We start from the raw sequence: 23,801 nt of genomic DNA, 5'->3' as shown, positions 1-23,801 counted from the left end.
TCCAACATGACATCTGATAGAGATCCAATAGCTGCCATTCCTTCTGAGTGAAAGCCACAGATAAATCTTCAAATGATAGTGACTCCTGTAGCAGGTTCATTTTCTGTTTTCCTGGAATGACTAGCAAATCTGAAATCCATTCTATCCAGTGTCTTTTCACTTGGCCGCAAAGTTCTGGGGTGAAGTCCTGACTAGATCTACCTGATAAAGTCCTGGTTCCAAGATCTCTCTTACAGCACATGAACAGGATTATTTTTAGTGAACCAGGTCCTTCGCAACTCCTGCCTAATGGTGCGGCTCTTCCCTTACCAGCTCTTAAATTTTTCTTCAGAAGGAAGAGACAACTTTCATTCTTATCCCATACTTCCACTCTTCGTCAAATTAGAGTGTCAACCGCCGTGCGTGCAGACCCGCAGCGGAACGGGGAAGCACGGCGCGGGGCGGTGTCTGTGTGGACGCGCGCTCTGGCACACAGGCGGACGCTCGCACGCACGCGCACACCTCCTATACTGTTTTGAAACTAGTCTTTAAATACTTGTTTGCATTCTGGCGCAGTAAGTTGCTGCGGACTCTTCGTACTTTCTCTGTCTCAGACCTGGAAGCAGCCATTTTTCCAAGAAGTTCTGTTTCTTTTTAATTGAGAATGGTATTTAAAAACCAAAATTTGTGTGCTGTATATATATATATATGTTCATTGTAATAGAAGGTGGTTGCTTCTAAGACTGGAAAAAGGTAGGATATATTTAAGAGTTCATGTTGATAGTTTAAATTCAAATTTAACGTAATTAAACTTTTTTTTAATTTCTTTGATTCCATATTTGTATCTGTTTTCTCTTAGACTGAATGTTTCCTTTAATTTTTAGTTTATTAATATCAGCAAGCATTTGTTGAATCCCTCCAGTATGTAAGGTATTGAAATCTAGCATGACAAAATGAGTAAAATATGGTGTCTGACCTGAATAATTTACTCTAATGGGCGGGGAAAGACAAATTTGTATGAGTACAATAATTATAGTATGTTACAACATAGATTAAGTTTGCAAATAATGCAGTAGAACCTATAGAGAGATTTCTTATGACTAAGGGATGGGAAAAATCTTCAGGGTCTTGGGATGGGCAGGACATCCACAGGGAAAGATTAGGAGCCAGGAATATTTCTGATGGAAAAGTGAATCAATAAATCAGTGAAAGTGGAATAAGGTAGAAGAAAATTAATGTTCTATTTATGTCTAACTCTTCTACTCACTGTTTTTTTCTGTAACTTCTGTTCATTTGTTCTTGTATCCCTCCCACCCATGTCAAATGCCCTCCCTCATTTTCATCCTATACAGCTGCCCTTAAGACCCTTGGAAAACCTTAGTTTGGGTTATTCTCTTATCTTTCTCTAATTTTGTCGCAGGATAATTGCTATTGTTGGCACACTGCTGTAGCTCCCAGATCTTCTCACCCTTCATATAAATAATTGCTTCTGTTCTGCCAGCAACTTGGAAATTAAATATCCAGCCTGTTTAAGAATAAGTGAGTCAAGAGTGAGGGCCTACCTGGTCCTCTTGTAAGTTGAGTAGCTAGGCTCTGGTGTGTGTTTTGAGCATGTGGCAACAGTATATAAACCTTTTTTTTCCTTCTCATTTGTATTGAGTTCTGCATATGATATGAAGAGGCACCAAGTTAATATTAACTGGAAAATCAGTGACTCTCCACCTAAAACTGAAGTATCTCCAGGGTCTTTTATTGTTTTAGAATTAAATAAAGATTATCTTTTCTTTCAGAGTTTTAGTGAAGATGTGTTCCAGTCTGTAAAATCTTTATTACAGAGTGAGAAGGAATTATGCAGTGTATCAGCAGAGGACTACTTAAAGCAGGATGAACATGCCAGTATAACTGAGGTTTGACATTATGGCTTTCTAATCCTTTCCTAAAAAAAATGCAGTGTGCATCTTTGAAGGACTAAATGATTTACTTTTAAAAAGCTTAAATCTTTACCAATTAATGTATTAAAAGTAAAGTCATTCTTAATCTGCTAAATAGCATAATTACCTTAATTTATTATAGTGAACATGTTTAATTAAGTGCATAAGGATTATTGACTACTCAGTGGACATATAGCACTGTATTAGAAGATTGCTACTTTATTCAACAGCTGGCACTTTAACACTGTTTTTTCTATTCTGAAAAATGAAATATATGTTTATTTCTTATTTAGTTTTTTGAGTTATTGTTAGTTTTCTGGACTCTTTGAATTCAGTGCTTTGATTCAAAGTTTAAAAAGTAGTAAAAAACTTATCTTGGAAATTAAGATATTTATTCTGTTACTTGACACCAAGTTTTAATAAGATGTGCAACTTGCTCACCTCTTTCTCTGCTATGTTTAATATTTTCCATTCTTTATTTGAGCTAACCACTATAAAAAGAAGGTTTTTTCTCTAATAATCCATGGTTAGCACATTTATGTTATTAAATAAGAGAGATATATATGGTCTCAGGTTGTTACAGCTCAAAGCTGATGAATATGTTAAGTTAAACATTTTCTTTTGAAATGAGTGCTCGCATTAAAAATCTTGATTATTCCTGTTTTGTGAGTGATTTTCCTTTTGTCTTCCCGAGAAACTGTAGTTAACAGTTCCATAGGAAAAGAGCTCGGCGGCCGTTAGGCCTGTAGTGTTCTATGACTGGAGCCTTTTGTGTCAGCTCAATTTCTGTGGCTCTTCAGCATTATCTTCTATGTTATTCCTTTTCACTTTATTTTAGTAAAGCAAAGCCCCTCTTAATCTACTCAGTTGTTCCCATGTGTGACAGTCTTCTGTGTTCTTTTGCCCTCAAACAATTTTCCAGCCCATATCTCTCTGGCTGCTTACATAGTATCTTTGAGAATCCACATTCCTTGGCAAGGCCTTCCTTGCTAAATGGGAAAAATAAAACTCTTACTGGCATTTTCAAAATTCCATGTCAGCTTTTCTTTTCTTTTTTTTTTTTCTTTTGTATTCAGTAAAAGGAAACTCGAAAGAATAGACGGCATTTCTGTTCCACTTTAGGGTGTGTACATCTCAAAGTATCTTTTTTAAAGAGGGAAGGAAATTAACAACATTGACTGCCTATTATGTACACTTTATTCTACATTATGTAATTAAACCTCTCAACCATGGGAGGGAAGTCGTATTAATTTTTCTCATATTGTCTTAGTTTTTATAGATGAGGCAGGCTGTGTCTGTGAGGCAGTAACAGTGACTGATCAGAACAAAGATTCCAGGGTAAATAAAGATTTTGACTTACGGTTGGATCATCAGAAAGAGATCAAAAGGATATTCAGTGACGTTATAAATTTTAGCTAAGCTGTTTATGCCCTGATTCTTTGAGAATTAGATCATCCGTTTTGCTATCAACTTGTGTTGTATCTCTTAACCACAATAATTACTTGCTTAGTAGACAGTTCTGACAGTTTGCTATTCTGTCTTCAGGAAAACACTTTTTACTATCATACCAAGATATAAAAATAATATAATTTTTTAAATAACACTTTTAAAACTATAGAATTAGTACATAATACCTTGTAGAAAAATAAAAAAATCTGAACATCTGTAAAAGAATGCCTATCATTAATTTTACGAATTTGAGTGGGTGGGGGTGTGGAGTAGAAAAAACTAGTATCACCTGTAACTCCAACATCTACTTAATCACTGATTATAGTTTGGTGTATTGCTTTCCAATTTTATTTTGTGTGTGTTTATGTGCATAATGTCAAAATTGTACACGCATTATATATTTTCCTAACTTGACCTTTAATTTACTTACTAATTTGACGTTTCCTCATGGCATTAGATATTCTTTAAAAATTTAATATTTATAAACTCTTGCAAAGTAATCTATATAAAGGCATTTAAGGAATTAGATGATGATATCACAGAGAGTCAATAGGAGATAGTCTGTGATGGTAGTGGTGGGGTCTACTCAAGAAAAGCCTCTCTGTATAGGTGACATTATGTTGAAATTTGAAGGACAAAGAGGAGCTGGGCACGTGGACATCAAAGGAAGAGAGATCCAGGCAGGGGGCATTACTGCAAAGGCCTGAGGCAGAAAAGTACCTGGCATTCCCCAGACCCAAAAGGAGGCCCGTGTGTGCCTCTTAGACAAGAAAGTATGGGAACATGGAAAGGCACCAGCTAACTCAGCACGTTGGAGTCTCAGTTAGGACTTTACACTGGAAAGCAGCGAAAGTCTCGACAAGGAAGTGACCTGACAATTCCTGGACATCAGGTGGGGGAGGATTTTAGTAGTGCAGGTAAGAAGTGGTGGCAGTGGGAATGAAGAGAAGTGAGTACATCTGAAATATGTTTTGGAGGTAGAATTGATTGCACTTGCTAATGAGGTGAATGGTAGGGGAGGCTCAACAGCTGCATTATGGAGCCAGATCTTTGGTCATTTTTGATCATCTTTGAGAAAATTACTATCCTGATAATCCAAGACTTTAGTCAGCATTTTTATGCTTTTTGTGCTTTGTATCTTTTAGCTGTGTCAAAAATTGGACTGAGACTAGAATTCAACACTCAAATTAATAGAATTTTATTGCTTTTTAAATTCAGGTCACATTCTTAGGTTTCAATGAAGAAACAGATGCTGCTCATATACAGGTATGGATAATTTATTAACTGAAAAAGACCATAAAAAGTTATTTGCAACAGGTTTTGAGAGCATGAAAATTTACCTCTGTAGCTCCAAGTTTACCCTAAACTCTTCTGATACTATTCCTGTTTAAAGTTAAAAGTTGGCCTTTTGAGGTTACCATTTGAGTGTGCTTTTGAACATTCTCACTTTTAGCATTTTTATTTGAGGATTGTTGTTATGGAAAGCAGTTTTAGATTAGAAAACCACAAAAGTTGGTTACCTGAAAAGGTTGCAAACTGTAGACTGAATGGACTTTCTTTCCATTCTATGCATAATATAGACTGTTGGATTTGTTTTCTATTTAGATGGTTTTTATAATCTGACTTCAATAATAAAAGTTCTTATATTTTATTTGAGATAAAGTTGAGTTTCAGAGATAAAATATATAAACAGCAAGTAGCCAACACTAAAGTTTTAGTCTGTTTGATTTAGGTTAGTATTTACAGAGGAGCTAATACTTGAAATTAGAATCAGGAAAGAAATCTCTGCAGTTACGTTAAGAGTAGTAGAAGCTACGTCCCAGTGGTAGGCTTACTTTTTGTGCTTTGTGCTGCTACTTGAAGAATCTGCGATTGCCTTGTGCTTCCCTTTGCAACCGTAAAGCTTCTAACAGGAAGAAACAACATTATTTAGTTCCTTCTGACTAGCATATCAGGTGATTGTGAATGGAAACTCTGCTGTCTGTCTTGATTGTGGCCTTGTAATAGTTTGGACGGTAAAAGCAAAAAACATACTTCTGAGAACATAAGACTGGAAAGAGAAGTGTTCCAAAGTATTTTCTAATACTCTCCTTCCTCTTTAAGTGTAACTTACTGATAAAACTATGTTTATAAAGGAAAGTACTCTATGAGGGTCAAAGGCTTTGGTAATTCTTTAACTGAGTAAAATGTTTACATAAAAAGAGCAAGCAAATACAAAAAAATATGAGATATTTCTCTCTCTAGTATATCTTTATAAAAATTTAAGTTAAAATCTGATGTAACACTTTGGAGAGGAAAGGCAGAAAACTGAACTTTTCATTTTAAAAAGCTAAAACATAAGCGCTGAAGAAGTACAGTTTATAGCCAAGAATCTTGTATGAAAATTTTCAGTTTAAACCTAAGGAATGCAGGTTGACATTTGCTAAAAATGTTTAATAAATTCTAATTGTTAGGGTGTGTGAGGAACCACGTAGAATTTTTGTTAATTTAGTAGCTATATGGTTTAAAAGGCTATATAGGAAGATCCAGTTTTAAATTATTTTAATACATTTTATGTTTTTCTTTAAAAATTGATTAAACTATATATGTTAACAATTACATGTGTTTATCAGTAGCTTTCTGATTTTATATAGGGCCCACATTATAAAAAACCTTAACAAAACTCATTCTATGGTGTTATTTATTTTGTTATTATTTTAAATTAGGATTTAGCTGCAGTTTCTTTGGAACTTCCAGATCTTCTGAATTCACTCCATTTCTGCAGTCTAAATGAGAATGAAATTATTTGTATGAAGGATATAAATAGCTCATCAGAAATGAACAATAGTCTTCTAAATCAGGTAACTTTTATACATCCTTTCTAATTTTTGAATGAGCTTCATAGCAGATTTTATAATGACATTTGGTGCAAAGCATTAAACCTGTAAAGCCTTGGGTGAAATTTTCTTTGTCTCACTTTTTTTAATGCTATCTTAAGAAAATACGATTCATAAGGAACTTATCTTATGGAGCATTGAACTTATTGAAAAATAGAATAATTTTGGTCATAACTTAAAATTGGATTTTCCATGTGTGAAGTTCATTAAATGATATCCAAGTAGGCATTAATGTTTTTTCTGAAATTTCATTATTTCTGAATTTCTTGAAATTCTATTTTGGTGTAAACTTTAAGGATTTTTCCCCTTTTTTGGCAATTTCACATTTATGTAAATACTGTGCAAAAGTTTTAGAAAATGTACTTCAACTAAATTTCTGGTGAAAAGAAATCCGTGTAGAGTGGACACCTTGGAATACGTTCTTTCTTTCAAAACTTGAGTGTTATTTTCAGGGCAGGTGGTTAGTTGTAAAACATTTAACGTTTATTGCTTATTTAATATGATTATGTTGATAACACATCAGAGAAAAATGCTTTGCATTTTAGGAGGTAAATCATTCACAGTTGAACCAGCAGGTCCAAATTATATCATTAGTCTAGGTATAAATGAATGCTGTATTCATTATGAGGGCTACAGATAAAAGTAGAACTCTTTGCCTCATTTCCTTCATTATATTCTTCATTCAAATTTATTTGGCTTTATTTTCTAGGATGTAAGCTGTAATTAACTTTTGTATTTGGTTTCTAAGTTTTAAATCAAATCTTTTGTCAGTATTTGCATTTTTGGGATAATAAATGTGGAAAATAATCTGGTGACTTGTATTTCTAATCAAAGTTGTGAACATTATAAAGATGTAATACTTAAGGAAATTTAGGTAAAAGAAGGGACACTTGCTTTATTATGATAGGAGAGAAAGGTAGCATCATGCTGAAAGCTGTAGGAAAGTGGAATACAAATATAAAATATAACCTGGTTTCTACCCTCAAGCAATTTGCAACCTAGTTGGCAAGATAAGAGAAAGAGTAAATAAGGAGTATTGTAGTGCTGTACAATAACACAGGAAAACGTAATTACCAAAGGAGTAGGAATAGATAGGGAATGGTGAGATTTAAGGAGATAGAATGGGTAGAGTTTGAACACCTAGATAAGAGGAAGATGGGAGAAAGAAAGATTGAGAAGTGAGAGATGTAGAATGAGGACAAAGAAAAGAAGGAAATTTTACAAAGCCAGGGATCCTCTGGGATGCATACATTTCTCGTTTTTTTAAGATTGTCTTATCTTTAGACTTCACTTCTAGACGTTATGTTTTGTATTTGAAATTAAAATCACTTTTGTCGTCTGTCATATTCCCCAAGAGTCATCATTCTGGAATGCTTTGTGTCATGAGAGTGTCGCCTACATTACCAAGACTCAGAATTGATTTTATATTTAGTCTTTTGAGTAAATATGCTACTGGTATAAGATACACCCTGGAAACATACTTGCGTCAGAAGCGCCACCTTGAGCCCACTAATGAAGATGATGATGATACTAATCAATCAGTGTCTTCTATAGAGGATGACTTTGTCACTGCATTTGAGCACTTAGAAGAAGAAGAGACTTCAAAGCCACATATTGATGGTTTGTTTTCTACTAGCCTTTTTCTTAAAATAGGGGATTCAAGTTTGAAGTTCAGTTTTGAAAGTTTTAATGCATACTTGTTCTATTAAAAGTTATTTTGAAATTTGATTCCATTTTAGCATTATAACCTTTTTCTTGATTGACTTAATATTTAATTTTCTTATGATATTTAAGTTCATAGTTGTCTGTTTATTTTTTTTTTTTTAGTTTTGTAATTTCTGTTCTTTCTTAGGTAGTGCTGTTTATATATTCCTTACCCCATTACCTTAAGTGTCTGGAATATGCCTTGGTTCAGATTTCAGAAGCTTTAGCTACAGGAGTTAAAATATTAGTGTTTCTAACACATGAGGTTGGTGGGGTGGGTAGCATGCTAAACATTCCATAGAGAGACATCCCCAGTCAGGGGAAAATGAAATTATTTTATTTTGCTTCCATGTGTGGCTTGGGAGGAATCTTTTTGTTTAACAACCTAGTTTAGAAAGCACTGATGTTACAAATAAATATTTTATGCTTTTAAAGTCAACTTATTCCCCTCCTATTTAATTTTTCAAAGGTTCTATATAAGAATAACTTAATCATTTTATTCTATTCCTACAGGAATAAATATTACTGCACTAAGGAGCCAGTGTGATGCTGCTTCCCAGACTCCTTCCAGTCACCATTTAGAATCTCATGATTTAAGGATTCTGGTTAGCTCTGGGAAGCAGAAGTCATTGGCTAAATCCTCAGCTTCCTTAGTAAATATTCTGGGACATAAGGAACCACCTTCTGTGAAAACTTCAGTCACAACATCAGTTTCTGAGCCTTGGATCCAAAGGAGTTTCTATCGGTCATCTAATGCTTTAGGTCAAGGTAGTGATCCACAGAAAACATTGTTTTCTTCTTCTCCAGTCTACTCATCTGAATCAGAATGCTCAAGTCCAAGCCCTGTTATTTTCTTGGATGAAGAGGGATATCAAAAAAGTTTAAAAGCAAAACTTGAACTGCCTAAAATTCCTGTGATGAAAGATGATATAGAGGATTCAGACTCAGAAGTAAGTGAATTTTTTGACAGTTTTGATCAGTTTGATGAACTAGAACCAACTTTAGAGACTTCTTGTCCATTTATAAAAGAGCCTGTCATAGGGAAGTCATTGCAGAAGAAAGGGCACAAGCTTGAAAAATCATGTTCTGTCACCACAACTATGAATCCTCAAAAATTCAAGTTTGACTGTCCGGCTCTCCCAGCTAACGTCAGAAAACCAACTCCTCGTAAACCAGAATCCCCATACAGTAACCTGTGTGATGCTCCAGATTCTCCTCGGCCAGTGAAGGCATCAGGGGAAGACAGTGGTTTATTTAGCCCTATTCGATCCTCTGCGTTTAGTCCTCTTGGAGGCTGTACTCCAGCTGAATGTTTTTGCCAAACAGATATTGGTGGAAATAGGATTCATGAAAATCATGATTCCATTTATTATACTTATGAGAATTATGCGAATAGTGTTTCATGTGAAGTACTAGGCTCAGTTCTTCATGCCCAACACACTAATGCAATGGCAAATGTTAATAGCATTCAAAAGGAAGAAAATAAACCTGCAGCTCCTAAGCATGGAAACTTTGATCAAAAGAGTAAATCTAAAAATAAATCCTTAATGATTAAAGATAGCATTCAGAAATTTGCAGCAGATCTTGTGGAAAAAAGTTTTGGCAGTGCATTTAAAGACCTACAGAAAGGTGTGTCTTCATGTACCAATGCGCTCTGTCACTTAGCCATCAAATTGACATCATCCGTTTTACAGATGGCATTTAATGAACTGAAAAGACAGCATGCATTTTCACTGAAGGAGCGTGCCATTAGTGGTCTGGCTAATTTTTTGGTGAGTGAAGCTTTAGCAAGTGCTTTAAATGATTTGCAGTATGTAAAGAAGCAGATATTCACAAACACCGTTGCTAGGTTTGCTGCAGATCTTGCTGAAGAGCTTGTTTTTGAAGGAATCATGGAAGTATGTCAGTTTTCATATCCCCCAACACCTGTAACTGCAAAGCATTGGTCATTTGGCTATGAAGACAAAGTAGTGAAGTCGTATGCAAAAGATTTATCTGAATCTGTAATACAGGAGGCATTCATTGAGCTATCACAGGTCGATGTGACTTTCACAACAAAGGCAGCAGTTAGTGTTTCTACAGATAACATAAAGTACGTGAGTGCAGAAAATGTAGTGCCAGGAACACAGACCTTCATGTTTTCCCCTACTTCTAATAATCAAGCAATTATGGTGACAAAACCAACACAGGAATATAAAAAAGAATACACAGTACAGCATGCCTTGTTTTGTACTTCTGGGATTGTTACTTCTATACCAGTGCCCTTGGCAGGAAGTGCCCTTCTTCCGTATCACATTTCACCTAATAGCTATCAGGCAAAGTCTCATCTGTCATCTGCTGAGGGTAATGCAAATGGTGATTCTCTGCAAGCTAATGTTATCACAAAAGACAAAGGAAAGGAAGTAGCTTGTCTCAGAAATATTTGTTTACCCTCAGAACACAATCCAGGTTACCAGAATGATCCTAAACCAGCTAATGAAGATATTGAAATGCAGAGTTCTTCAGAAGTAACAAGTAGTCCTACAATTATTAGCAATTTTTCTGCAGCAATGGTACACATAATAGTAAATGAAACCTTGGAGTCAATGACAACATCCAAAGGTACAAAAACAGTTGATGACCATACAGGTTATTTAACCAAAAAAGTAGAAGAAGAAACACCTCTTTTCCGTTGTGATCAAGCACAGCAGAGTGAAGCTAGCTCTAAGGACATGTTTGCTGACCGATTATCTAAATATATTATTAAGCATTCCATAGATAAAAACAAATCAGTGATCCCACATATAGATAAAAATGTGATAAACAGAGAAGACTTGCCTATTCCTGGAGAACAGTCACAGCTGACCTTGGAAAAGCTCCCCAAATTTCTTGATGCTCAAGATCACTTAACTCATTATTCATTTTCAGAAGGAAAAGATTGTGTTCCAGAATGTAAAGGTCCCATAGCCCATGGATTTTCTGTAGAGACCCTACCACCTTCCTCAACTATGGCAATTCAGAAGTGTGATTTGAAGGAACTTGCTAAGGATAAACCAGTGAAAAAGCATACTTTGAATAAAACAGCACTTGAGCTCTTGTATTATGGGCAAGAAAATCCCTTTCCTCATACACATACTCTCTCATCTACGGTGTTTCCCTCTGTAGATGGTTTGCAAGTGGAAGATAAACAGAAGATCAAAGATGGAAATATAATACCTGATACACCTCCATCAACTCCTCTAGTGCCATCCCAGGCTAATTCTGAATGGGACATTAAGAAGTTAACCAAAAAGCTCAAAGGAGAATTAGCAAAAGAATTTGCCCCTGCCACACCACCTTCGACACCTCACAACCCATCTATTGGTAGTTTGTCTGAAAATGAACAAAATACTATAGAAAAAGAAGAGTTTATGCTGAAACTCATGAGATCTCTTTCAGAAGAAGTTGAAAGTAGTGAAGGTGAAGAGCATCTAGAAATGGATGTGAAGTTGGAGGCCTCAGGAAAGAAAGTTCAATTTGCAGAAGAATTAGCTACAGATATAGTTTCTCTTGCGACAGAAATGGCAGCTTCCCATTTAGATAATAAAGTAATTCAAGAACCCAAGGTGAAAAGCTCTTACTTAGATGTGCAAAGTCAAAGAAGTGTATCTCCTTTTTTGAGTTGCTCAGATGAAAATTTACAAACATTGTGGAATTTTGCAGGTGATATGGCTGCAGAGGTGATTACAGAAGCTGAGAAAATAGCAAAATTTAGAAATTGCGTGCTTTTCAGACAAAAGGATAACACTTCTGTTGATGATTTCTGTTTCAAAAGAGGTGACCAAAACTGTATATCTGAAAACAAGTTGGATATAGAGGCTGTGATACATCCAAGAGAAGTGGATCGATTTGTTCTTTCAGTACCACCAAGTTCTTGTATGTCAGGTCTGACATGTAAATATCCCAGCTGTGAAAGTGTGACCGATGAATATGCAGGCCACATTATCCAAATACTGAAACAGGAAGGTGGTAATAGTGAGTTGTTAATGGATCAGTATGCCAATAGGCTTGCCTATAGATCTATTAAGTCGGGATTACAAGAAGCAGCTAAGACGGTCAAAATGAAGTGCAATGCAAGAGCATTCCCTGTGCAAGATTCACAGGTGAAATCCAAGAATGAGCTGCTAATGTTCTTGAATAAAGACCACCACCAAGAAGTAGATAAAAAAAGACGAAGTACAAGAAGTAGAGACTACCTTTGTAAAAATCAAAGTTGTGAAAGGACACAGGACACATATCAAAATGAGTTATCTGAACTGTCGAGGTTTTCGACCTCTCTGGCTCACAGCATAGCAAAAGATGTTAAAAAAGAGCTAACGGTGTCTGCAGTTGGCTTGCCAAAATCTTTAACAGATTCTTGCCTTTATGAAAAGTCCGGATGTGATGAAGATACTAAATCTTATGTTGAATCAGGAGTTCCCAAGTTTCTTCAGCCTCCCTCTCAAAATCAAAGATTTTACTATAGTACAGACAGCCTAAGTGAATATAGTTATGGAGAGAATGTCATTCAAGCTATAGAACAGTATGCAGACAAAGTGGTGGATGACACTTTAGAGCTGAGTTTGGAATCTGCAGTTTTCCAAGTATCTGAGACCACAGACTCTGCAGATAGGATTACTTATGCAGAAAAGTTGTCACCTCTTGTAAATCAAGCTTGCCGATATTGTAACCTAAAGGAACTCCATGATTGCACTGGAAATTCATCACAGCACTTTTTCAGACAAAATTCATTTGCTGGTTGTAAGCCAGTTTCTAATTCAAAATTTAGTAGTATCTGTAAGAAATCTAGAATTTTCCACCTTGACGTCCCCCAGATCCATGTTAATCTTGATCAGAAGACATTGCTGGCTGAGAAGATAGTTGCCGAAGCTATTGGAAAAGCAGAGCGAGAGCTGAGTAGTACCAGTCTGGCAGCTGATAGTGGAATTGGGCAAGATGGCGTTAGCTTTGCTGAAAGCCTTTCAACAGAAATAGTGACTTCAGCCGTGATGAATTTGGGGCATGCTGTTGGCAGGTAAGTTTCAGATTTCTTTTGGCTTTTATGCTGAAATGGAAAGCTATACTCAGTCATGTATGTCTAGATCCTGTTTGGAAAGATATGCTTATTTTTAACCCTAAATTAACCAAAAATCTCTCTCTTGTGTATTGTTTCATGCTTCACATAGGGCTTTCATTTACTGTGTCTCACTTGCTCCCACAGTAACCTTTTGAGAGAAAGTATTATCCCTTTGCAGAGCTGGAACATGAAGTTTAGAAATGAATTACAATTTACCCAGGTTCACACAGCTTTGAAGTAGGTGAATTTGAATCAAACATCTGGAGAATTTTATGCAACAAATGCGGAGTATCACCACATTAATTTACTACTCCGAATTAAAAATTTTCGTACAGTGTTTTCTTTTTTTCTGTTTACAAAGGTAAGTTTTCATATGAAGAGGGTGGTTTAACCATACTGCTTTGAGGAAGAATGCAAAAATTCTTTCAAATACTACCCCCATTACCGCTGCCTCTCTTTTGTTAGGCCCATAATCTAAGGGGGTAGTTCTTTCTTATAGTCTTATACCGTCTTATCATTTCATAGCTGTATCTTGCTCAGTCATTCTAACAGCTCAGTTATAATTTTTCTTTTGACTTTCTTCCTCCTTGAGAATATATCAGAATGTTACTAGTTAGCAGAATTATATTTGTAAGGCTTTCTGAGAACAGAAAATCCTTCAAGTTGAGTTAGAACTTAATTGTCACACGATTACCCAGATTTTTTGAACAGCTTTTGTTAAAATGACAGAATAACTGCCTTCTTTCTTATCCATTATATAAAAAAGAAATGCAGTTTAGTGAGGCCCCTGGAATCCAGTTGTTCCATAGCATTCTCCTGAGGGTGTATAAGAGAGAGATTCTGAAGGTTTCTGGTAACTTGGGAAGGTCTCTGCTTTGACGAGACAGCCTCCTTCTGCTAGACTGGGGGAGGCAAACTGTAGCCCGTGGACCAAATCTGCAAACTAAGAAAGGTTTTTTTCATTTTTTTTTAATAATTGAAAAAAGTCAGAAGAAGTAGATTTTGATGTGAGGATTATGTGAAATTCAAATTTCAGGGTTGTAAGTGAAGTTTTGTGGGAACATGGCCACATTCATTTGTTTATGTATTATCTATGACTGTTTTGTTTTTTTCTTAGAGAAGTTGCAGTTTACAGAACAATCATCCACAAAATACAGCATTCCCATACCCCATCCATCACCAGCACCTTACTTTGGTGTGGAATATTTGTTACAATTAATGATAGCACATTTTTTATAATTTGCACTATTTATTATAGTTCATGATTTACTCAGGGTTCTCTGTTTATGTAGTATAGTTCCATGGTTTTTTTAAAGATATTTTTATTCTGTTACCATATATGCAATCTAACATTTCCCCCTTTTAGTCACATTCAGGTATATAATTTAGTGCTATTAACTGTGTTCACAGTGTTGTGCTACCATCACCACCATCCATTATCAGAACATTTCCATCATGCCAAACAGGAAATCTGGTATGGCAGAATTAGTAGTTGTAACGGAGACAGATGACCCACAAACATATTACTGTCTAGCCCTATACAGAAAAAGTCCATGGGCTCTGTACTAGACCCACATTTTCTTTGTAAAGAATATATACCAGTTCCCAATACAATGATAGACACATAATTAATGGTTAATAACTCAAATGGTTAAATGATAGTCAGCCAGGCCTTCCTACAGTAAAGCAGTTTTGCTCAAACAAAAGTGGAGGGAATATCTTCATGGGAGAAAACGGAGTCTCGCCCTTAGATGAGAGTTTCTCTGAGATTATTACCCTGAAGGCCTCGCAATGTCTTTGCTGTTGATTCATTAGAATTCTGACTGTTCCTACTCAAGGGTAGGTGAGTAGATAAGCATCTGGAGATTTCCTGAAGGCATAGCTGTCCAATTGCAATCTTTAATCAAGGCCGGTAAAGCATTACCTTTGTAGTTCTTTTCTTCTTTCTCTTCCTTTCTTAGTAATTGTGCTAGGATTCTCTAAGTGCTGACTACTAAAAGTTGACTCTAGTATGTAACATTTACTTTTACATTTTCTATTTCTAAAATTAGCATTGTCTTTCAGTCATTTTAATAATAAAAATGGATTATTAAAAAAATTTCATCGTAATAACATGACAAAATTTTCCCTTTTCACCATTTTTTATTCTAATGCAATTTTATTGATACTTTTTATATATATTCACATACCATGTTATCATCCAAAGTGTACAATCAGTGCTTCACTGATCATCATATAGCTGTGCACTCATCAGAATAAACTTTTGTGTGTGTGTGTGTGGAAAATAAAATTATATACAAATAAGCAACAAATTTCCAAGCACACCACAGCAACTAGTTGTAGACCAGATTTCAGAGTTTGGTGTAGGTTACAATTCCACAATTTTAGGTTTTTACTTCTAGCTGCTCCAAGACACTGGAGACTAAAAGAAATATCAGTATACTGGTTCATCACTCATACTCAGTTGTTTAACCCTACCTTCTCTTTTCAACTCCATCACCTTTGATCTTTCTCCCACTCTTTCTAGGTATTTGGGCTATGCCTATTCTAACTTTTTGATATTGGAAGGGGCTATTCATAATATGGGATAGGGGGTGGAACTAGTTGATGTTCTGGAGAGGCTGGCCCCTATGCATTTCAGGACTTACCTGGCCTAGGAACCCTTCTGGAGGTTGTAGGTTTCTGTCCTCTTCACCATTTTTAGTGCAATATTAATTACATTCAGTTATGTCCAATGTTCTACTCTTACCACCATCACCAATACTTTTCGATCACCCCAACAGAAACTCTTATTTAATAAGTAGTAATTCACCATCCCCATCCCTGCTCTCCCAAGACTCTGATGACCTCTAATCTATTTTCTGTCTATGAATTTTCTTATTCTAGACATTTCATATAATTGGAATCATACTTATCCTTTTAAGTCTGGCTTATTTCTTTCAGCATAGTGTTTTCAAGGTTCATCCATATTGTTGCATGTATCAGAACTTCATTTCTTCTCATGACTGAATAATAGTCCGCTGGATTTATATACCACATTTTGTTTGTCCATTCATTTGTTAATGGATGCTCTGGTTGTTTCCACATTTTGGCCATTGTGAATAATGCTGCTATGAACCTTGGTATACAAGTATCTGGTTGAGTTTCTGTTTCTATTCAGATGACTTAGTTTTTTAAAAAAAGGATATTGGATGATTTCACTTTTGTCCCTTTCCCTAGAATGCTCAATGTAATTCTAATTGCTCTATCTTAAATACAGAATGTGAATAACACAACAGAGGGAGACAGTTTAAGGGCTATTCAAGGCATTGGGGATAGAGAAGTAAATAAAGCAGGTACAAATCTATGTTTTCTTGAATCTTGGAAATGTGTCATGGAGTGCTAAGTGCTTTGGAGGAAAAATAAAGCAAGGAAGGGATTTAGAGAGTGCTGGTACTGGTTGTGGGTGGTGGCGGTTGGAGATAGTCTGCAGTTTTGAATAGGGTGACAGAGGAAGCATCACTGACAAAGTAACATTTGAGCAAAGAGCCAGAGGAGGAGAGAGGATAAGTCACGTGGGAATCTAAGGACAAGTTTTCCAGGCAGAGGGATGAGACTGCATGTTTGGGCAACAGCAGAGAGGCTCCTGTAGCTGAAGCCAAATGAGCCAGGGAGAGTGTAGGAGAACAGGAGGTTATGAGAGTAGAAGACTGACACTGTCTGACTTTGTGTTTAAAAACATTTTCATGTGGGAATAAAATATATAGGGGCATTTGCAGTAACTGAGCAGTGAATGGGCCTGCATGTGAACATGGAATAAAAATACAAATATTTCTTCAAACACATGGGGAGGGTTGTGATCAAGCTCAGAATGTTAAAGAGATTTGCTAGTTTGAATATAGACTTGAATGACAAATACTAGAATTCCTTAAACTCATTTTTTTTCTTCTTAAAACCATAGAGTGGTTCTTTTTAGTATAAACAAAAGAAAACACTGTGTTTCATAGCAGATGATAAACTTAAGGAACTTGAACTCTTCCACAGTGGTCCTAGCTGAAAATTTAAACAGTTTTAAGGAGGCTTTATATAAATGATATGCAGGGATGGACCCATAATAGATCAATAAGGTAATTTTGACGTTAATATGCTGCCCTGCTAAGTCTCTTCATCAGTGCTCTCAAATAAGGGTGAGATGGACCATTGGTCTGACTCTAAGTATCATTTCTTGTTTTTGTCATCTTTCCTTCAAATCAATAGTCTTATTCAGAATCCATGATGCTTTTGATTTGAATATGTATATTTTAGTTCTAGAGAAAAAGAAGACTTGCAGTCCATGGAGTCCTGTGGTAGCCAGCAGTTGAATCTCAGTATTGGTGATGACAGCACTGGGAGCTGGTCCAATTTAAGTTTTGAGGATGAACACCAGGATGAAAGCAGCAGTTTTCATCATCTGAGTGAAAGGTAACTGGAAATATGCATATGATGTGTAGGACTGTAGTCCTTAGACTTCAGAAGTGAACTGTGAATTTATATCTGGTATTATTAGGAACTTCTGAATTCGAAAATCTGTTATTGTTTTGCAAATATGTTTTATTATTCACTAACGTCTCTAATGGTTTTTGACATTTTGAAAATACATTAATTAGTTCAGCTAATTGTCATTATGTGTGCCAGTAGTTACTATTTAAAATTTTTAAGTTTTTCTGAACTTTTCACGAATTCTTGAGGAAAGAAATTTTCTTTCACACTTTAAAGAGGGTCCTTTTTATTCTTTAGAGGATAGGAAAAAGGACAGTTATCTGTAAAAGATATCAAAATGGCCCTGTAATTTGTTGAGATTAGTTAAAATATCTTTGAAGGTAGGGTGGGGTGTTCTTTACTTGTCCTGCTGTTCTGGAACAAAATGACCTAGAACATCTAATACTTGAATTATTGAAATACATGAATCAAACCTGTTATTAAAATATGGTTTTATACAGCAGAAGGTGCGTCATTGTTTGTTATTCATAATAACCACATTTGGAATATGTTTTAAATATGATAAAATTTTTTCTCATATTTTAATATTGCTCTAAAGCCATTCCTGAATAACCTATAAAATTCCATAAAATCTTTATCCACACTAATAATTGGAAATAATAAATATTATCCATAGCTGAGTCTAGAGAGAGGAAAAGATTCTTAAGCATACTTCTGGTTTTGGGCTGGTGTGAAATGGCCCACATGAAGCTTCAGTTGAAGGGAGCTTTGGCACTGGCTTACCAGAAGGGGAAGGTGAGATTATTGGAGGAGGGGGATGTAGTAGCATTAAAAACAGGAAATGGCTTTTCACCTCTTAAACTCGTCTCAGAGTGTTGTGTTTGATGCTTGAGTTAACCAGTAAGTCTTAATATTTTTATGAGGTATCTATTGTGTCATAGTTTTTTACGATGCTTATGTAAACCACCAATGTTTCTTAAACTCCAGATCAGAAAAGTGTTCTTTGGAACTGGCAGAGGGAAGTGGGGCATTAACACAAATCATAATTTGACATTTTTCCATAACTTTATCCAGAATAGAATATTAATGCTTAATGTATTTTCTCATTTTTGAGAAGCACAGAGACTCCTGGGATTTCGGCGAAGGTTGTCATTGTTGCTTAGGAAATCCTGGTATTAAAATGGGAGAACTGCAGGTAGGAGCTGGTGGCATCAAGTAGACTTGTAGCCAGTTGAACAACTATGCAGAATATTATCTACTTTGATGAAAATAAGAGAGGTCTCTACCAGGTTCCTTCTTGTGCTGTCTTTAGCATTTTTAATTAGTGATACAATATTGCCCATTATTGGTGGATGACTCACAACAAGGCTTTTCTTTTCGTAACAGAGTCAGAAAGACCAAATCAGACTGAGGTTAAAATAACTGCATTTAATGTGATAATGTCTTTAGGTTCAGAAAATTAATTATTTAAATTTAGTATGGGGAGGGTGGTGCAATGGTGGCTTAGTGGCAGAATTCTTGCCTGCCATGCCAAAGATCTGGGTTCGATTCCTGGAGCCTGCCTGTGTAAAAATAAATAAATAAAAATAAATTTAGTATGGGAATACCTGGCTTGATAATATTTGTCAGGAAAAGGTGTGGTTTAATTGACCACAGTCTTAGTATCAACTAATGATGCTATGCAGTGTTAAGGTATAGGCGCAAGGAAAAAGACAGTGGAATTGATCCAGGGCTGGTGACATGCTTGTTAAACATGCAATTTCTGGGGCCTCCCTTTCTGGATATTAAGACTCATGAAGTGGACCCCACCATAGACTTCATGAGTCTTAATATCCAGAAAGGGAGGCCCCAGAGATGGGGCCAGACTTGCAGAATTTTTTAGATAATTTTTATGATATGTTTCAGAATTGAGTGTAGCCTTCATATGACTGAAAGCCCCATAAAGAATTTTAGTTTCTGACTATCACTGGTTTGTGTTCTAGAGATAGGTAATAAGGACAAGAAGAAAAAATGAGAGAGAAAGGGAGAAAATGATGGAAGCAGAACATTGTTGAAGAATGAAATAGAACGATTAGTAGGTGAGGAAATTAACATGTTGGGTTAAAAGTAAGGTTAGCAATCTTGGTTTGTTCAGGATAGTCTGGCTTACTTCCGCTCTGGTATAATAATTACAGTGACTTCTTTGATTTTCAAAAGTGTCCTCATTAAATGAAAACTTACAAGGTCAACCTAGATAGAAGTGGCGTTTTATCAACTGACTTCAAATCTGATCCATTTCGAGTTGTAAAAAGGAAGGGTGAATGGGATTATATAGAAGGAGTTTAAATTTTTAGTCTTCACATTGTGTAGCCATAATTTCTTTTCGTATTCATCTAATATTCAGGTTGTGGATTTTTATTAATAAAATGAAGAATTATTGTTATTGAAATATGGATAAGGATTTTAATTTTGTAAATTTTTTCTTTGCCTAAGTAATCATGCTGTTAGTAGAAATAAGTAGTACAGTGGTTTGAGATCATTAGTTTTTCTCTTTGGGCACAGCTGTCTGTCCATTCTGTATTTCCCTATTTTTGCGTTTTTGATTTTTCTGTCAACAGGCTACGTAGCTAAAACTGTGGTGCTTTATAATGGTTTTATGACAGAGCTATATTCGTTTGGAAATACCTTGAGAAGACGCTGCTTGGTTTTAACTTGTATTTTCTAATACATTATGGCTTTCTTTGTGACAATTTGATAGTACTGAAGTGAATATGGATTTGTAAATTATTTGGAAACTAGAATTTTAAATAATCCTCAGTTTTGTAACTTCTTCGACATTTAAACATGCTAAATGTTTTATGTTAATTCATTTTTTAGAACCAAAAATTTGATTTGTGTAAATATTGATTTTTCTAATTGCCTAGTCTTATATGGCCTAATATTGGGAAATATCGCTGCTTTTCACAGCAAACTAATGTGCTTACTAATTATTTTAATAACTAGAACTTTAAAAAATTGCATGTTGAGGGTTTTAGTCTGAAAAAAATTTGATTTAATTTCTGAACACAAGTTGCCTTTTTAAATTGCTTTGCAACAGTTTTAGAAATAGTTGCTTTTTTTAAAATGTTTTGTAGATCTACTGCTTTTGTTTTTCTTCTTCTTTTTCTTTTGATTAGGTAGCATAAGAAGTAGTGTGTGTGGCATTAGTAATTGTCCAACCAGACACATGTAATTCTTTATTAAGTGTTGGTTATTTTAGCTTTATTCTGAAGAAAATTTATGTTATTGGCCGTCTAATGAACTCTGTATGTATCAGATGAAGGCAGTTGACACAATAGAGTACTTTAAAATTAGGAAATATCTTTTTTTCCCCACATATTTAGAAAATTTCTATTTGGAACTATGCTTTGGTGGCTTCCATTCCATCCTCCCAGCTCCCCAAAAGTCCATCACTGGATTTGCACCATCTAAAGACCTGAGAGACTATTAACTTATTTTTTTCTTTTAAAACTTGACTCAAACTGGAATATTTGATTTTACAAAATCAATTCCAAGATTTGCCATAAGACATTTGTTTCATTGTGAAACTTACTTCTTCATGTATTCATTTGCTGTCCCAAAATGCATTTGTTGTATTAATTGTAAAAGAAAGTTTAGAATAATTGTTCTGGCCTGTAGAGGACAAGGAAGAAAACTCTCGAAGCTTCAAACCCATCAGCTGCCATTTAGGGTAGCGGTGATGGTCTCTCCCTCCCTTTGTGGATGCTCCACTCCAATGGGGCAGCTTCAGAACATCTACAGTTAGCAAGGACAGAAACTGTTCCAAGGAAAACCAAGGTCTCCTATACTATTTATTCATTTTCTAGTTCAGCTCTGTTCTCTTCTTCCTCTGGCAGTAATGGTAACAGCAGTAGCTGGAGCAGTCTTGGTTTAGAAGGAGATTTGTATGAGGACAATTTATCCTTTCCAACGTCAGACAGGTTGGTCCAGTCCAGAAATTTTAAACTGATGAGTCTTTCACCACTAATGCATGAAGTCATATTCTTAAAAGAATGTGGGTTACAGTGCCAGTATGTATCAACCTGCTTTTCTCCTATATTTGACATGATTCTGCCTGATAAATTTACATCTAATGAAAAAATTCAACCATGCTATATGACTGACTCTTAATTTCAGAAAATATTATTGTTATGCATGTGTTGCTCTGCTTGCTGCTTTTCATTCTACCAATTGTTAAGTCATTAAAAAGAGCTTGCTTCCTACAGGATTTCTGTTTTTTTGTGGGGTTTTTTTTCTTGTTTTATATATAGTTTTATTTCATATATATGAAAAGTGTAGGGAAAATGTACTCTTAAAAATATATACATGTAAATGTTATCAAAAGCAATACTAAATGCCTAATTATTCATGGCATTCCATGCTATTCAAATTCTGCATTATCCAAAACCAAATTGGTAGAATATTTTAGCTATGAATTTATTTTACGAAATCACTTGATTCTGTACGTCATAGTAAGGTAAGAGTCCTTCCTGGGGTTTTGAACCAACTTATCCTTAGGCAACATTTGCAATTCAGATTTTAACATGAAATAGTGTGAGAAGCAAAGCTTCCATTTTTATTGTCATTTCTCCCCTTTCTAAATGTCACACATCATATTGTAACATTTATCCCTTACCACATTTTACAAATTGGTTTTAATACCATTATTAATTAAACCTTTTTTTTAACTGTTTCTGCCATTTTATTCGGAAAGTGATGGACCAGATGACAAAGAAGAAGAGAATGAAGACAATGAAGAAGGTAATTAACATTTCATATTTTTCAGGGGGCTTGCATGTTTCTTTGTAGAAGATTCCCTAAAGCAGACTTCATTGTTTCTATTTATTTTCTCAGATGTGTTATATGTGTAAAACATTATAAAGTTAGTGTGTTCTTGGACTAGTTTTCTTTATTCAGCTTCAGGTCCCTTGCTGAGCAGTTTGTATTATTTGATTGCTAAACTAATGAAATGCTCATTGATATAAACATAGATACTTTAAGAGAGTTATTCAGTTGTGAAATAAGTTTTAATAGATCATCTGTACATAATTATCTCAAAGTATAAAATCTAAAACCTTTATGCATATTATAAAGTATAATATTATAATTATGACATATTGGTGTAGTATTATTTTCCTTTTAAACCAATAACTTCTAGAATTAGTTTTTAATGTTAAACTTACATGAATCAACAAATAAAAACAAGAAGATATTTCTGAATCAATTCTTCCCCCAATTCCAACCCTACAGGCACACTTGTACATACTTGAAGAAACTATTCAAATCTTACTTTAATAAAGATAATTCTAAATATGTAAGTGCCAGATGTCATTGGTCACAGAATCTAGGCTATAGTTTCTAATCTTAATTAGAATATATTACAAGGTCTGAGTGGAGTGACTCTAAAAAATGTTCCCATTGAAGCTGAGTTTTCATTGTAGTCAGATGGTTACAGTTTTTTCAAAAATCTTATTTTTCTTTAATTAGGAAAACACCAGTAATATTGTCAATAGAGTAGCACATACAACAATTATTCATACAGCTTGAGATATTTGATTTTGAACCAGTAATTTTAAAAATTTTTTTTAGAAATAGACACGCTGAGGAAGTTACCAAAATGAATTTCTTAAAATGTGCTTTATGACACCTGAGTTTCTAATCAGTTTCATCAGCAATTTATTTCCTTGTTTAGGAAAGTCATGTAATATTACTCAGGGTGCCTATTTTTTGTGCTAACATCTTCAGACTTTAAGATTATTATTATTATTTTTAATTCTGATACCTCTGCTAAAGAGCATTCTTCATATAGGGCTTTTGAGAAGTAGGTTTTCTTATCAATGTAAAGTGATGGTAGAGAAATATTTTTAGAGTATTGAAAAGCTATGCCATATTTGCTTAATTTTTGCTCACTAAAAATGCAACTGTTTCTTGAAAAAGATAACTTATGTACATTACTGAGGAATAATTAAGAGCAAAAGATGCAAGTTAATATAAATATGAAATTCATTTATAAAGAAATCCTCAGGATTTCTTTTGTGAGCATATAGAAACCAGCAAGATTAATTATAATTTAGATTTGTCATTACCTGGCTTTTGATATTATAAGTATCTTTCATTATATAGAAAGTTATAGCCAAATTTCAAATTTGTTAATTTAGGAACTAAATTGGGAGACAGATTGGGTCTGGATTTATGGAAAGATTAAAAATTATGGAAATCCTAAGGCAGCTATTTCAATTTATTTTTATATTATATTATATGTATCAGTCCTTTCCCTTTTCACTAGTGTTCAGTGACTTTTGTAGAGAGCCA

General features: G+C 34.9%; 1 protein-coding gene across 8 annotated transcripts in view; it reads left to right on the top strand.

Moving 5' to 3' along the window:
- AKAP11 (A-kinase anchoring protein 11) overlaps positions 1 to 23,801 on the top strand; it is a 55,623-nt gene that overhangs the window by 22,690 nt on the left and 9,132 nt on the right. For 6 of the 8 annotated variants that reach the window (XM_077158345.1, XM_077158341.1, XM_077158342.1 and 3 more), the window contains 8 exons: positions 1,770 to 1,886; positions 4,578 to 4,625; positions 6,065 to 6,199; positions 7,591 to 7,855; positions 8,453 to 12,971; positions 17,298 to 17,453; positions 21,347 to 21,430; positions 22,204 to 22,250. In XM_077158345.1, coding sequence (XP_077014460.1) covers positions 1,770 to 1,886; positions 4,578 to 4,625; positions 6,065 to 6,199; positions 7,591 to 7,855; positions 8,453 to 12,971; positions 17,298 to 17,453; positions 21,347 to 21,430; positions 22,204 to 22,250 — 5,371 coding nt within the window. Of the gene's footprint in view, positions 1 to 1,769; positions 1,887 to 4,577; positions 4,626 to 6,064; positions 6,200 to 7,590; positions 7,856 to 8,452; positions 12,972 to 13,157; positions 13,251 to 14,130; positions 15,057 to 17,297; positions 17,454 to 21,346; positions 21,431 to 22,203; positions 22,251 to 23,801 lie in introns of those variants that run through there. The other 2 variants (XM_077158347.1, XM_077158348.1) reach the window with 2 other exon arrangements.

The sequence above is a fragment of the Tamandua tetradactyla genome, chromosome 4, assembly GCF_023851605.1.
Source record: "Tamandua tetradactyla isolate mTamTet1 chromosome 4, mTamTet1.pri, whole genome shotgun sequence".
NCBI classification, from domain to species: Eukaryota; Metazoa; Chordata; class Mammalia; order Pilosa; family Myrmecophagidae; genus Tamandua; species Tamandua tetradactyla.
The sequence above is the reverse complement of the archived record's forward strand: the minus strand, read 5'-3'. Positions and strand labels throughout refer to the sequence as shown.